Source organism: Hirundo rustica, chromosome 1 (genome assembly GCF_015227805.2).
Source record: "Hirundo rustica isolate bHirRus1 chromosome 1, bHirRus1.pri.v3, whole genome shotgun sequence".
In the NCBI taxonomy this organism is placed as follows: Eukaryota; Metazoa; Chordata; class Aves; order Passeriformes; family Hirundinidae; genus Hirundo; species Hirundo rustica.
The window spans coordinates 15027596-15043065 of NC_053450.1; the positions used below are offsets into that span (position 1 = coordinate 15027596).

At 37.1% G+C, this 15470-nt stretch overlaps 1 protein-coding gene across 5 annotated transcripts in view; it reads left to right on the plus strand.

Moving 5' to 3' along the window:
* TRPS1 (transcriptional repressor GATA binding 1) overlaps window positions 1-7621 on the plus strand; it is a 209300-nt gene extending 201679 nt beyond the window's left edge. For all 5 annotated transcript variants that reach the window (XM_040062478.2, XM_040062488.2, XM_058420496.1 and 2 more), the window contains 2 exons: window positions 1185-1307; window positions 6434-7621. In XM_040062478.2, coding sequence (XP_039918412.1) covers window positions 1185-1307; window positions 6434-7495 — 1185 coding nt within the window. In that variant the 3' untranslated portion in view covers window positions 7496-7621. The remainder of the gene's footprint in view (window positions 1-1184; window positions 1308-6433) is intronic.
* The last annotated feature ends 7849 nt before the right edge of the window (window positions 7622-15470 follow it).

Below are 15470 nucleotides of genomic sequence, written 5' to 3' on the forward strand. Positions count from 1 at the left end.
ACAATTATAACCATTGTATTTTTTTGGCATGAGCACCAGTCTTCTACAGTATGAACTAAAGTTAAATAAATTACTTAAATTTTATGAAACCCAGAAATTTTTTCTTATAGTGTTAGCAATTTTTAATTTATAATAAAATTAGTTTTCACCCAGACTGTTTTCCCTGTACTCACTCATTCTCATCTTATATGCTGAAGGTTTCCTACTGATTATTTTTTCCCTTTGCAAAAAGGAAACAGAGTTAAAATTTGGATTTTCTTCTCAGCAAAAGAATTCCATTTCCTGCTTATTAGTATTTGGGCCCACAAACATGGCCTGACTTTTGTTTAAATGAGAAGTTTGATGAAATCATTACTCCACAGAAAAAAATTTAATGAGCAATATTCTTAAAGTTGTTGACTTTTAAATATTCCTGGATCATTGTGAAAGCTGATGACTGCACAACTCAGTCTGGTTAAAATCAATTTGTGTGTAGGGAAGCTGTATTGTGCCCTTCCTCGCCTGACTAAAATGAAATAAATAAATCTAACTGTTGATGAGACAGTGTTTTCTGGAGTTTCATATGAAGTTCAGAAGAGGTCTCATTAAAGAATACTGTACTTTTATTTGTTCATAGCGGGCTGCGGGTATATATGGTACCTTATACTGATTTCAGAAATAAGTGGAAAAGACTGGAACTGAATATCATGTATTCAATATAATCTCTGCTAAAGAAATTAGTATGACATAAGTACAAACTATAATTAATTGAACTAGCGGTGTTTCTGAATTCTTGTTACCAATCACACTTCTAAATAAAGCTAGCTAAAGAAATAATCTGTTGTGAAACCAGGGGAGTTTACAATGTTCTGTCGGCTTCCAGGGTTGGTGGTTTTTTTTTGGAATTTGCTGTTTAGAAACTATCATTAAATGCACAAAACCTGAAGTTCAAAAAGTTAAAGTTGTTATTGTGAAAAGGCTTTGGTGTTTCACACACCTCATCCATCACTGTGGGGTTAATTATAATGAAAATCAGTGGTGCCTATTAAACACAATTGAACCTGACCTCATTATGGGCAGTGTGGTTTTATACTGTCATTGTTGCCAGTCTAGAGACAAAACTCCTGTGTTGATTTGTCCTAACTCCACAGCTCATGTGACTCACCTCTGACCTGGTTTTTTTCCCTTTTTCTTCCCTATTTCAGAGACGTAGAGGCTCGGGTGTTTTCTGTGCCAATTGCCTGACCACAAAGACCTCTCTCTGGCGAAAGAATGCAAATGGTGGATATGTATGCAATGCGTGTGGCCTCTACCAGAAGCTTCACTCGGTAGGAAGAACTTACCGGTTTGTTCAGTAGGAAAAAGAGCTACACAGCTAAGCTGGGCAGCTGTGGTCTTGTCTGGTTGTGTGATTAGTACCACTCCCTGGCCTGCAGTTAATTTCCTAACAGGATTTTGCAGAACGGTCACTTTGGGATCAGATGTGATTCATTATGAAACAGCCTGGGATGCTGTGAGTAGATGTGTTTGAGATCACCAGTGATGCATTTAATTATTTTCATACAAAATAAGGGGAAAATTACTTACTTTCTGGGAATTCCTTTTGAAGGCATATGATATGTTGTGACGAAAGCTCTCTAAATTGTAGAGTCCTCATTATAAAAACCAAAATTCTTGAAATTAGATATCACATCTATATTTAAATATCTCTTGAAACAGTTTTTGTATACTTTGACATCTTTTACCTTCTTTATTCTTGATAGTAATTTTCCTGGAGATATAGGGCGGTGGGGTTCTTAAAGTCTGCTGGACGATAAATAACAAGGAAACAATTCACATGAAGGCACTCATCACTTGGTGAGGGGAAGAGTCACCATCCCTCATGATCAGTCAGGGAGTAAATAATCCTGGTCTGTCTATATTGCTTTTCATCTTATTGGCACTTGACTTGGTCCTGAAAGATGTTGAATGCTCTGGTCCAGGTCCAGGAAAGCCATGCTGAAGTGTTTCCTTGGATCAGTGCCAAAATGCTTGGAATCTTTTAGGTTAAGACCCACTGGTTAAATATTATCCTTGCTGTCTTTAATAGGCAGACATAGAAGAGTCGGGTGAGTAATTAATTAATTTTTACAACATTCCCATGAAACTAAAAAATGTTACTATTATTCAGAAATGGAAACCAAGGTAGTCTTTGGGAGTTTGCCAGGGCAATGTTATCAGGCTTAGGGCCTAACTCAGAAATAAATGTGGTGACCGAGAGTGTGCATTTTGTAAAATTTTTCCCAGAAATTAAAATTGAGGCATAAGCTTCTCAATGGTCTTTCTACTGCCCATAAAATAATCCTGTTTATGCAACATCCTGCCAAACCAGTGCACTTAATAAAAAACAAGCAAAAAAATTACAATTTTCAAAAGCAGCATGGCTATCACAAGTCTGAAGAGTTTGTTCTGTTTGCCACGTGTGTCGTTCTGGGGCCACTCACTGTTTTTAAGGCCCAGAATAGCCTAGTCAGCACAGTAATAATCTAAGAAGATGGACTAGTGCATGGTCTCTGGCCAGCATCTTGGCTGGGTCTTGCTCCAGGTATCATCTTTCTGGATCCCTCTCAAAGTTGTAGATAAAGTATCTAATTTAAGGAAATTGATCAGTGGTGAACATCCACAAAGATTTAAAGAAGGATAGTTTGGCTTTTTAATTGTGTTAAAACCATTAACCATTAACCATTTGAGTCTGGTTATTTGTAGAACTTCCATTTGCAGACTCCATTTACCCCTTTTTAAGTGTACTTTTCACAGTTGGAGTGTTGCATTTTAGCATAATTTTCAGCATAAATTTTTGAATAGATAAGCTACAAGAATCAGTTTTGAATTCAAGCACAACTTGAATCATCCTTATAAACCAGAAGGAATGAACTAGTGCACTTCCAGCAACATTTATTAGAAATACAATGTCAACATTTTTTTTATGCATCTCAAAAGCAAGAAGCTGGCACTATCTCTAAGCTCCACTGCTTAAGCATGGCAATAAGCTGCCATTCAGTGGACATTTGACATTAATATCTGCAACTGAACTTTGCAGAAGTTCAAACAAACGAAAAGAATTTAATTAAGCCTTACTCTGCTGTGGTATGATAGCAACTCCTTTATAAGTAGGAGTCCGAAATAATCCAACAGATCTCTCCTTTGGGACACCTTTTGAGACAGTCCCATGCAAAGGGATGCTCTTTAGACTGACACCAGAAGGATGAAAGTTTCTTTTTATCTGTCTGCCTGTCTATTGAGGAAAAATTGCAGTATGTCTCATATTTGGTTTTGAATTAAGGAGTCTGGGATGTTGCAGTTATTAGGTAAATGTCCAAAACGATAAAAATTCAAGTGAATATAATTCCTTTCTGTAAGACCCCTGTTCATCTGAATTATGCTACACTGCTGAGTAAAGCTCACCTGTAGTAGTCTGTACATTTATTAGTTCCCTTTTGATTGGATTATTACCATCTAGTAATAATTATTATTATCACTACCTTCCTCATTAACTCAAGCCTAAGGTCCCTTTTTCACTTTCATTTAATAATAAGAAAAATCTGTGATCTATCAGATGCTACTAGGTGATAGTGATTGACAAATGTTAACATGGTAGTGATTTCTGCTATAAGTTACATTTCTATTTCTGTGATAGCCTTGAATAATTTTTTAGTGTGTTTTCAAGAATGTTACATCTATCTAACCGGTAATGTACATTAAACTTGCCAATTTTTTTCATGTTTCTCTCCTTTAATGCAAACAACTATGCTAAGAAATGTGTAATTATAATCCAAGACTCTATTATTAAAATAGTTTTAGTGAAAAAGTGCATCTTACTGCAAACATATACACCATATTCTCATTTACTGTCTCCCCAGAGTAATGAATTTGACCATTATTATTGTGGTGCTGTACCTCATTTTTAAATAGCTTGAATTTGGACATGGAACACAACATTTTATTCCATGGTGATTCCTTGACAACATCTTTGCCCTAATTCAGTAAAGAATTGAAGCATATTCCAGGATTAGTCTAGAGGAGAGTCCAGTTTCCCATGGCATTTGAGAAATCTAATCACAATAATTTATTGAAGCATTTGTTAAATATTTTGTTTTATTTTTTAAGTTACTCATATAATTGGAGTGGGGAGATTGCCAGTTGATACAGAGATGGCAGAAATATTTGTGATAATCTTCAATATATTATGTCTAACATATAATTAAGGATCTGACATAGGCCATTTTAAAAGTAAAATTCTAGTAATGTTTCCACTATATTCTAAATTTAATGCCCTACTGAAAATCAAGAAGTGACCTTAAACTTTTCTATTTGCCTTGCTTGTAACCAAATGCAGGATATTTTTTATCTGCACCTCACTACTATGAATAAGGAAAGTGAGTAGATTTACAGCACTAAAGAGTACATTTTAATAATCTAAAGGCTGGTTTAATCAGATGGGCAGTCACTGGCAAGCTGAAGATAAAGTTGAACCTACAATAATAACTTTGAATAGCTGGAGCCTCAAGTTAATGTGTGAGGTTCACAATCTCAGGTAGGAAGATGTTTCTTTCAGCTACTTCCATTATCAAACTTCCTACCCGTAAAGTAAGAGTAAAAGTATTTCCAAAGTATCAGAGGGTTATCTGGAAGCCATGTAAAATGGTCTGTAGTGTTTAACATCTAATAAGAGCAACAGCAACAACATTATAAGATGTTACACAGCATCTAAGTTACCTTGTCCCTTGTCATAAAAAGGCAAGGAAAATTATACAGACCTTATAATAAAAAGCATATGCCTATGCATATTAATTGGCTATTGATTGTGCAAACTATGATCTTTATCTGAATGGAATAGAAAATATAATAATTTTTTTAAACACAATTTTATCTCAACTTTCATCTGTCTGAGGACCTGGTTCAGGTGCGGTTTTTCTGCCAAATTTAAATTTCTCTTATTGAAAATCTAAATCAAAGTGTGTATATACTTCTGATTTGACATTTTAATAGAAAGTAAAATCTTAAAAAATAGCTGCACTGTCTGAAATGTAGTTAACCATTACGAGTAAGCCAACTGCAGGAAAATAAATAAGTGAAAGTAGAGGAATATGGCAACTCAAGAGAGACTAAATCTCTACAAATAATAGAATGGATGCTCTTCCAGCTCTGGATATTTTCATAGTAGCTTGAAGTTATGAATATATTAAAAAATTAGTTACATTCAAGGTACAGATTACTTTGGATATTGACTGTAAGCCAAAATTAAATCTGCTTTTTAAAACAATGTTAAAATTTCTAAATAAGCATGTAAGTGGAATACTAGGGTGGGGGGCACTTTTCTGACCTCCAACCAAAACAAGATTATGTGCCTTAGGGAAGAAAAATGTCAGCTGCCAATACCAAACTGAATGAGTTTTAGGTAATTTTTGTTGCTCTACCATGTGCCCACTACAGAAACATACTGAGGGTGCAGCACCATTTTTTCATTCAGATACTATTGCTTTCTCTCTTGGGGAGCCTTTAAAGGAAACCTAACTTGTCCTTCCTTGTACCATTTTTTTTGTTTTCCTCACAAAGGTATTGTCACTTTTTCTCTAAACAGGCCACTTAACATTAGCTGGTGTGGGGTAGTAGCAAATGGAAACAGAAGTCCTCACTTGGTTCTTCCCTTTGCCTCGTTGTGATGCTTATTTCTTTACAGATCCCTTTTGCCCTGCCTTCAGGGGATGCTTGCTCTCCCTCATGAGTTAGTAACACATCAGTAACATTTAGAAAGTGATGCAGTTGGGTTGAAGGAGGGGGAATTAAACCGAAAGTAGAGGTAGACCTTTTGGTGCATAGTTTTCCTGGGTTTTCTTTTCCCACTCAGTACACAGTGGACCTGCAGCCCTTTTGCTATGTGACAGCAATGGTGGTCAGCAAGCCCTATGTGTGCTTGTGTTTTCTGTCCATGTCAGAGCAGGGTGAGTATGAAGGTAAGTTCATTGCTCAGTTCTTGTCCCAGTGGGACCTGTGCAAACCCTGCCTCAGAGCAGCTCTGGTGGCATGGTGCATAGGACAGCACTAGTACATAGGGCCTTGCATCTCCCACCTCACCCCCAGCTCTCAGCACCCACTTTCAATCTCTCTCACGGAATTTTTTAGGAGTAAGAGGGAATGGTTTGACATCTTGGATACTTCATGCCTTCTTAAATAAATAGGTACAAGATGTCTCAGACAGTTGACTCAGGTTGATGAAACAAGCCATTTTATAGTTTACTTTCATCATGAGGGACCATGAACCAGAATTTGGATTAAAATTTGGTTATTCTTGTAACACTGCTGTAATATAGCTCTTCACAAAAGAAAAGATAAATTTACATGAGCGTGGTCTCACAGATTTGTTTAATGTGTCTTTCTTTTTTCTTTTTGTTCATTCTCTATGTGTTCCATGCAGACTCCCAGGCCTTTAAACATCATTAAACAGAACAATGGTGAACAGATCATTAGGAGACGAACAAGAAAGCGCCTTAACCCGGAGGCACTTCAGGCTGAGCAGCTAAACAAACAGCAGAGGGGTAGCAGTGAGGAGCAAGTCAATGGAAGCCCCTTAGAGAGGAGGTCAGAGGATCATTTACCTGAAGGTCATCAGAGAGAAATTCAGCTTCCCAGCCTCAGTAAATACGAGGCCCCAGGTTCATTGACTAAAAGCCATTCTGCTCAGCAGCCAATATTGGTCAGCCAAACTCTGGATATTCACAAAAGGATGCAACCTTTGCACATTCAGATAAAAAGTCCTCAGGAAAGTACTGGAGACCCAGGAAACAGTTCATCGATATCAGAAGGGAAGGGAAGCTCAGAGAGAGGCAGCCCGATAGAAAAATACATGAGACCTGTGAAACACCCAAACTATTCTCCACCTGGAAGCCCTATTGAAAAATACCAGTACCCACTTTTTGGACTTCCGTTTGTACACAATGACTTTCAGAGTGAAGCTGACTGGCTGAGATTCTGGAGTAAATATAAGCTGTCTGTTCCTGGGAATCCACACTACTTGAGTCATGTGCCTGGCCTACCAAATCCTTGCCAAAACTATGTGCCTTATCCCACCTTTAATCTGCCTCCTCATTTTTCAGCTGTCGGATCAGACAATGACATTCCTCTAGATTTGGCGATAAAGCATTCCAGACCTGGGCCAACTGCAAATGGTGCCTCCAAGGAAAAGAGTAAGGCACCACCAAATGTAAAAAATGAAGGTCCCTTGAATGTAGTAAAAACAGAGAAAGTTGATAGAAGTACTCAAGATGAACTTTCTACCAAGTGTGTGCACTGTGGCATTGTCTTTCTGGATGAAGTGATGTATGCGTTGCATATGAGTTGCCATGGTGACAGTGGACCTTTCCAGTGCAGCATATGCCAGCATCTTTGCACGGACAAGTATGACTTCACAACTCACATCCAGAGGGGCCTACACAGGAACAATGCACAAGCTGAAAAGAACGGAAAACCTAAAGAGTAAACCTTAGCACTTAGCACAATTAAACAGAAATAGGTTTCCTTGATGGGAATTCAATAGCTTGTAATGTCTTGTGAAGACCTATAAAGCACTTCATATAGAGAGCATGCCTTATCCAATATTAAATCCCTTGTTATTTTCTTTTTTTATTTCTTTATTTTTTCTTTTTCTTTCTTTTTTTTACTTTTTTTCTTTTCTTTTTTCTTTTTTTTTTTTTTTTTTTTTTTTTTTTTTCCTTTTAAATGAGTGGGTTACCAAGAAAAAAGAACAGTTGGATGGTGGCCAGAAGGGGAGGAAGATAATTCAGTGGGACATGGCTCACCAAAGCTAGCCAGAATGCAGTGAATCATGCCGAATAACCTTGAGAAAAATTTACCGGACAATTAATACCTTTGCTGTTGTGTAAGAGACATAATGTGCAAGAGTGCAAAGATGTGTGTATGTATATACTGCTGCAGGGGTATAGTGAACATATGCACATTGTATATAAGAACTAGACATGTTAAATATACAGATGTTAAAAGGTCATTTTCTTTAATTTGGGCAAATTTCTGCCCTACGACATGCCTTAGGATCACACTGTCCTCAGAGCTTTGGCAGCCGTGTCATCTGTGTGTTTCTCAGACTCAACTGATTTTTAGCTACCATTTTATCACTACATTCTTTCTGGCACACTTTAGTCTAGGAAAACCATTTTGTGCAAGTGAATTCTCTAATATAGAAGCCACACTCCAGGTTTAATTTGCATAGAATAAGGTAACCTGCTGTATTTTATTTTAATATATTTTTAATATATTACATTTCTAAACCTTAAAAGTCTAAGGTTACTTCTCCACAGGCTTAACATTGCTATATATACCAGTCAATCCCTTCAGTAGACTTATACCAGCTTTTGCTAAGTAGCATTAAATGTCTTCATAGTACTTTTTAATACTTAAAGCTTTTTAAAAACTATCCATGAAGGGAAAGCTCCTCAGCATAACTGCTCAGGGAAATAGGGCTAAATAACTAAATATTAAATAATTGGTTAAAGGTGCTGTTAGACGAGCCTCCATGCTTGCTACAAGGGTGTACAAGAACTGACTTTAATCATTTTCATTATAGTGTCCCAACCAGTAGTTTATTATTTTGCCACAGGGATGTAGAAGATATTACAAGCTACTGGATGCACTGTCAGATTAACTTATTTCATTAAAGAAGTTGGGAGAACAAATAGAAAAAAAACCTTATTTTTCTAGTAAATATTAATGTATTACATTTCAAATAATGGTGCCTGACATATTGAATAATTATTTTCTACAGTGTACGTATGCAACAAAGATATTCCATCATGCATTAGAGTCAGTTCTGGCTCTGCCTCGCTGTTTACATTTGCAAATGTAGCAAACAAGGTAATGAAGCAACTATTTCTATTGCAGTAGGTATCTTTTTTTCTGTGTGTGTGCATTAAAGTTGTAAACGATAACATGAAATGAATGAAATTTGTTGATATTAATGGTATGAAAAACAAGAAGGAAATGAAAATATTTTTATGCCTACTTAGGAAAAAAGGGTAGCACTATTCATTCCAAGTACTTTTGTATTCTTAAGCTCTTAACTCACATTGTTATGCTTAAAATGATAAACATATATCCTCTTTTTATTGCTTTGTCTGTGTTTCAGAAGAAACATTTCAGAAATTATTTTGATAAGTGCTGTTTGACGATGCAGCACTGATATTTTATTGCATTCTGTAGTAGCATTGCACTCCATTTTTACAATATTACGCAGTTGCTTTTTTGTTTTGTTTGGGTTTGTTTCTTTTTCGCAGTGCAGGGTCTTAGTTCCTTATGGTTGGATGGCAGGTGTAGCTCAATTGGTTCATGAATGTTGCAGCGAATGAAGTTTAAAATGTCTTTCTGATATTATGTTGTCTTTTATTTCTCCACTCATGCATTTTATTTTTTAAAATGTTCTATAAAAATATCTCTGGACTCAAAGTCCTCTCTTGAGATTATATGTAAAGGGTCCTATTCTGATCTCACTTACATGCCGCCTTTCTCAGATTTTCATGTAATTGAACTAAAGCATCATAAAAAAAAAAAAAAAAAGTCTTGTATTTACCTTACCTGAGTCTCACCACTCTCCCTTCTAGTATTTGGTGCACTTATTAAGATACTTAACCAGATAAACAGGGAGGTGGAAAATAAAAAGGAGAGGTGATAGGAAATGTCATATAGGGGTTGGCAAAAGGAAAACAAGGAGGGAACTGGCCTAAACATTCAGCACTTTGATAGTCTTTTGAGAAATAATGTGCCTAAAGCAGCTGGCAACAAACCTCACCAAGCATGAGAGGCACTTACACAGTAGATCACCAAAGGTCTCACTGACCTTGGCAGTATTTAGGTGTTATATTTTCACAGAGGTGAAACATTATTGCACAGTTTCTGTGATTTGTTAGGCACAAACAGGCTATTGTTCAGCATTAGGCTGCATTCCTTCCTGCTCCACCCATTGCTTCTTTGCTGGTGAGCAGCATATGGAACGTCCCGCTCAATCTGCTGTGGTTGAGTTCTGTAACCCTTCAGTAGTGTTCTAGGATAGCAAAGGATGTTGGGCCACATTCTTCTTCTATTTTTTAGATGAATCTTCAGCTTGATACCAGTGACAGAGTCTGGTTATGTTTTTACTATTGTTCTCCAATAATAAGTTCTGACTTGGTTTTTGTGGATTTATTTTTGTTGGGTATCTTCAGTTTCTCTTTTTTTTTTTCTTTTCTGTGGGGACTGAAATAGATTGCCCTCGTTTCGTTACATCAGGGTCCAGTGTGTGTCCTTTTCAGCTTTTCCAAGGAAGATGTTATACTAAACAGTGATTTTTATCGACTTCAAAGGTAGCTGCCTGCCGATTTTCAGTAGTTACTGGTTTGACTTACTTCACATAAGACTTACCAGTTCCTCTGGCTTCTTCATTGATAGAAGCTGCATCTTCATGGCAAAATATTTTAGAGGGACATATGCATTGTAAGACTTGAGCACTACCCTGAACTTCATAGCACTTCTTGCTAAACTCAGAAGCAGAGGCAAATTAACAGGAAATACACGTATCAGGGTTTGGGGATGAGGAGAAATGAAATCCTGTGAGTGCAAAGAACAAGACAGAGTTTTGAATGTTATTGCACACCTAGATGGTGCAAATAAAATTTGAGAAAAAGTTCATTGTTCTTGCCATGACATATTGAGATGTTCTAAGATTTCTGCTTTTTAAGAAATGGGATTTTGCTGTAGCCTGTTCTCTTCAATTGGGATAGGGGGAGCACAGTTTTGTTTCTTAACAAAAGAGAGGTGACTCCATCCATCTTCCAGAACCTCTCACAATGGATACTAATAAAAAGAGAAAGCCCCCTGACACTGGAAAAGAATAATCATACTTAATAACTTTCAGATGGAAACCAGTGTTAGCACACACAAGTAATTACTGCACCCACTGTGTTTCAATCAACTTACAGCACTAAAAACTGAACTTTCAAACAATCAGTCTTTGTTCTCAGTGTGTCAGTGGCTTCAAGGTGGTGAACTCTTACTAAAGGAATGATAGTTTAAGATCTTAAAACATATCTCAAATTGGACAACCAAATAAGTAGATGTTTCAAAACTAGAGGATTTATGGTGCCTGTCACTAATCAGATTGTGGAACAGGCACAGTGTTTCCAGTAACTCTCTGTACAGATGGAGCCATCCTGTGACATCATCTGCAAACAGATTGTCTCTAAAGCTCTCACTTCTTGGCTGCGGCCCCCTCAGTGCTGCAGGAGATGAAGATGTTCCAGAGCACAGTTTGTGTTCAGGTGCTAAACTTAGAGTACTTTCCAAAAGATACTTTGCACCCAATTGCCACCGTGCTGATGAAACTACTCCCTTAACTTTTTATGGACTATCTAGAAAGCGGGAAGGACACTGGATGCACCAAGATATCTTGGCTTTGCCTAAAAAAAGGCACTGTTGTCTATTGTGACAGTTTTAAAGAGAGAGAAAATTCAGGCATCTCAAAAGGTTGAGACACACTGTGAGCAATAGATTATTTTTGCAGTTAGACGGGAAGCAGGACAAGTGACTGATGCTAATTGTATACAGTGCTGAAATACAGTGATTGTGCAATGGGAAAAATTGATTTGGCAACTGTGGATTAGTACTCAGTTCAGGGACAGACTTTCAAGTCCACCCTTGGACTGGACACTGTTGTTTGTAGTCATAACTACTTGCTTTATGTGCTAAGGATGTTGTCTACCATCTGCTTTTTGCCCAGTGTGTCTAAATATATTCTCATTTTTGTTCCTGTATTGATTTTTCTTGGCCTGATTTAACATGCTAATTCCTAATACTGGTCAGGAAAAGCCAAGGAGATTAGAAGGTCACTTCTGTGCAGCCAGAAGGGTAGATATATTTCCTTCTGCTTCTGTGGAGACAGTTATGCTTGGCAAAGAGCAGTGAGCAATTTGTCAGCATATCCCAAATGTGATAGATAAGTGAGAAATCCCTTCTAAACTTTTCTCTAAAGTTAAGATGGGCCAAGTAAAATGATTTACTTAATTTTCTCACCTCAGAATAGGATTCCTCACTACCCTCTTCTTCACAGTTTTTATTTCATTCAGCCAGCTCTGGAAAGCTGGCAGTTGGGGAGATGCTCCCTGTATCATAATTGCACATACCCCAATTTACTTTTAAGAGAATAAAAGACAATAATTAAATAGCTGACAGGTAAATACCAGTTTCATTTGATTCTTTGTTACACTTAGTAAAATTCCTTTAGTAGGAAAGCAAATTACACTTAGTAAAAACATAACAGCTACCACAGTTTTCCATTCCTATCATTTTGGCCTCTGAGCTCTGTGTAGGAGAACAGGAGAAAAGGAAACATCTCAAAATGCCATTGTAAATTTAGCTTATAGAAAATACACCAGCAGGAAAAGGAAAAAAAAAAAAAAAAAAAAAAAACCCATCAAAAAGAATGACTTCATGTTGCTAAAAAACATAATTAAACTTGTAGCCCTGATTTGACTCTAGAATGCTGGCTCTTAATGTTTGTCCTTACAACACATGGATGTGTTTTTTGTTCTGTTTTGTTTTGGTTTGTTTTGGTTTGTTTTGTTTTTTGGTTTTCATAGTGCATGTTCATTTCTACTCACAAACATGTTCTTGGTGTATTTCTTATGCAAACAATCTTCAGGCAGCAAAGATGTCTGTTACATCTAAACTTGAATAATAAAGTTTTACCACCAGTTATAAATCAGATTTGTGTCGTTGTTTCTGGGGAGAATGTAAAGTCATAGTGTCACTACACCATGGTGGGGCTGGGGAGGGGAACAATCTGGAGTCGAGCTGCTCTGGGAGCAGGATGGGGCCTGACAGCACGTCTGAGTAATGGCTGGTGATTATGGCTGAAAGGCAATGGCAGCATTGCTCAAACGGGAAAGGCATGAAAAGGGAAGAGCTCCTTCAAAAACACAAAAGCCCTGTCACAGTCCTTATGTACTAAGGGCTCTAGATGTGATCCAAATCTCATTCAAGTTAATGACAGGATTTGAGTAAAAGTCTCTTTTAATGGAGTTTGAATGTTTTTCAGTATTCCATCATCCTGGCATGACATTACTGGTTTTATTCTCCTGCTCCAAGGAAGAGGAAATACTGCAACAATTTGGAGAAATTATGAAAGAAAGGCTGATACTGAAATGTGACCAGGTACCCAGGGTCACCAGGTCTGCTCCTCATACAAAGTTTATGATGATCTTGAAATAATTCCTGATACTCAGGACCGTGGTTTCACATCATGCCCACAGCTCTTCCAGGAAACCCTGCTGGCTCCCGTCACACAGGTTATTGACCCAGTGGTGACTCAAGAACAGAGAATACCACCTACAATGTTGCTGCCACCACTTTCTTCAGCAACCTTGGAGGTTTCCTCAGAGATCCCAACTAAATCAGCTCAGCCTGGCATTTCTGTTTGGATGAGCTAACAGATCTGGGTGGTATGGCTTCCAGCCATCATTTCCATTATGCTGTCATTTCCTTTCTCTATAGGTTTTGTATCATCTCCATGGTTGAGAGCTTGTTCACTCTCATACAGAGTGTTGTTTTAAAGTAATACAAAATGGTAAAATCTGTTTATGATGGTAAAATAGAAATGTTCTAGAGCTTAATTTTAAAAGCATCATGCCAAAAATAACTTCTGGGACTCATTCTTCCAGTGAATTCAGATGTAAAACCCTATGCATTTTTAGTATCTTTTTAATTTCCTGACATTAATAAAAATAATAACTGTAGCAAAGAAAAAAAAAGCTCTCATATGCATAGAGTATATGTATAGAGTATATTTGTATATATGTATAGAGTGCCTATACCAGTGTAAGAATTATATAAAAGCTCTTTATACATATATACAGAGAGAAAAAGTTCATACATGTACAGAGTGTTAAAATTTAATGTTACATATTCTGTTTTAAGAACATCTTTTGAGAATAACAATATTTAATCCAAATTTCTGTTATAACTATAAAACTATCCCTGACCAATGCAGTATGTCTTTAATCAGAGTTCAAAACAGTATTTAATAGTGCACTTCTGTCCAGATACTCAAGTGAGCTCATAATTGTAGGAGCTGACAACCTCAAATGTTCCTTTGTGGTTCCACTGTTTGTAGCCTACTTACACTGTTACTGCCTTCCTCTTACAATAGCAGCTACACATATAAGCAGCTCACATAAGTGCACATCAACACAGTTATCAGGTCTTAATATGCTGTTATAAGGTTTAAATTTGTGCCAAGAGTCCAGGGACTTCTTGTTCTAGCAGCAGTGTCCTTGATTATTTCCTTTTAAGTTTTAACTACTGTCATATCTTGACATAAGTCAAAACTCTAGTTTGTCTGTCCCGAGTACAGCCAGCCTGAGAATATAACAAATAATACATCTGCCAGTAGCAGGTCCTGACCCTTATCCAATGAGATTTATAAATGTATGACATTTAAATTGGGCGGGGGGGGGGGGGGGGGGGGGGGGGGGGGGGGGGGGGGGGGAGTTAAATATCAGAATAGGTGCTAATGCAGATGAAAATGGACAGAATGAATAAGCAGGGTGCTTCATTCTGTATGGAGGTGAAGTGAGATTCTTTCAAGAGTATTCTATTATTAGAAATGGCCTAGTTTTCTTACAATTTTATTTATTATAAATCACAAACAAACCTGTCTTTATAAGATTGTTGACAGTGGGGATATAAAATCAAGAAACAGAATCTCAGTGAAAGTGTTCACTGGAAGTTTAACTGTTATGGGCAATTAGGCTGGACAGTTGGGACGCCTGAAACCTGATGGAGGTAGAGTTTGTACTGACATCAGCTTCCTTTGATTTCCATGAAGAGTCTGACTAATCCTTGTGTGCAGGACAAGAGTGTCAGTGGGTCCTTTCTGTAAATGAAAGTGTCTCCTACTCATCCAAAGGAATAGATGCGTCTTTCACACATTGTGGTTGAAATGTCAGTGGAAGTGTCTGTTTCAGCTCCAAATGCTACTGTGGAGTTGACAGCTAAATGATGTGACTGATACGGTGACAGTTGTGTCACCCACCTCCAAACAGCTCCCTCAGTGCTGATACAGTGTCAGAGGAGTTAGCCAGAGAAGAAATAGGAGCATTTAAAAGAATAGGAAATAATACATTAAATATACATTAAAAAATAGTACATTAGTACATTAAATAGTACATTAAAAAAAAAAAAAAAAAAAAAAAAAAAAAAACACACACAAAAAAACACCAAAACCAAAAATATCTTCAGTTATGACACTGTGTAAAGATGATGGCTTAAATATGTCACAGATATTGTTTTGTTTTTTGGGTTTTTTTCCCAAAGGCAATGCAGTTGCTGTGGCCTTATTTCTGAATGAAATAATTTTTTATGACTTGTGACATAGTAACCAAAGCCCCAACATAAAGCTAAGCTAGATCTCTTCT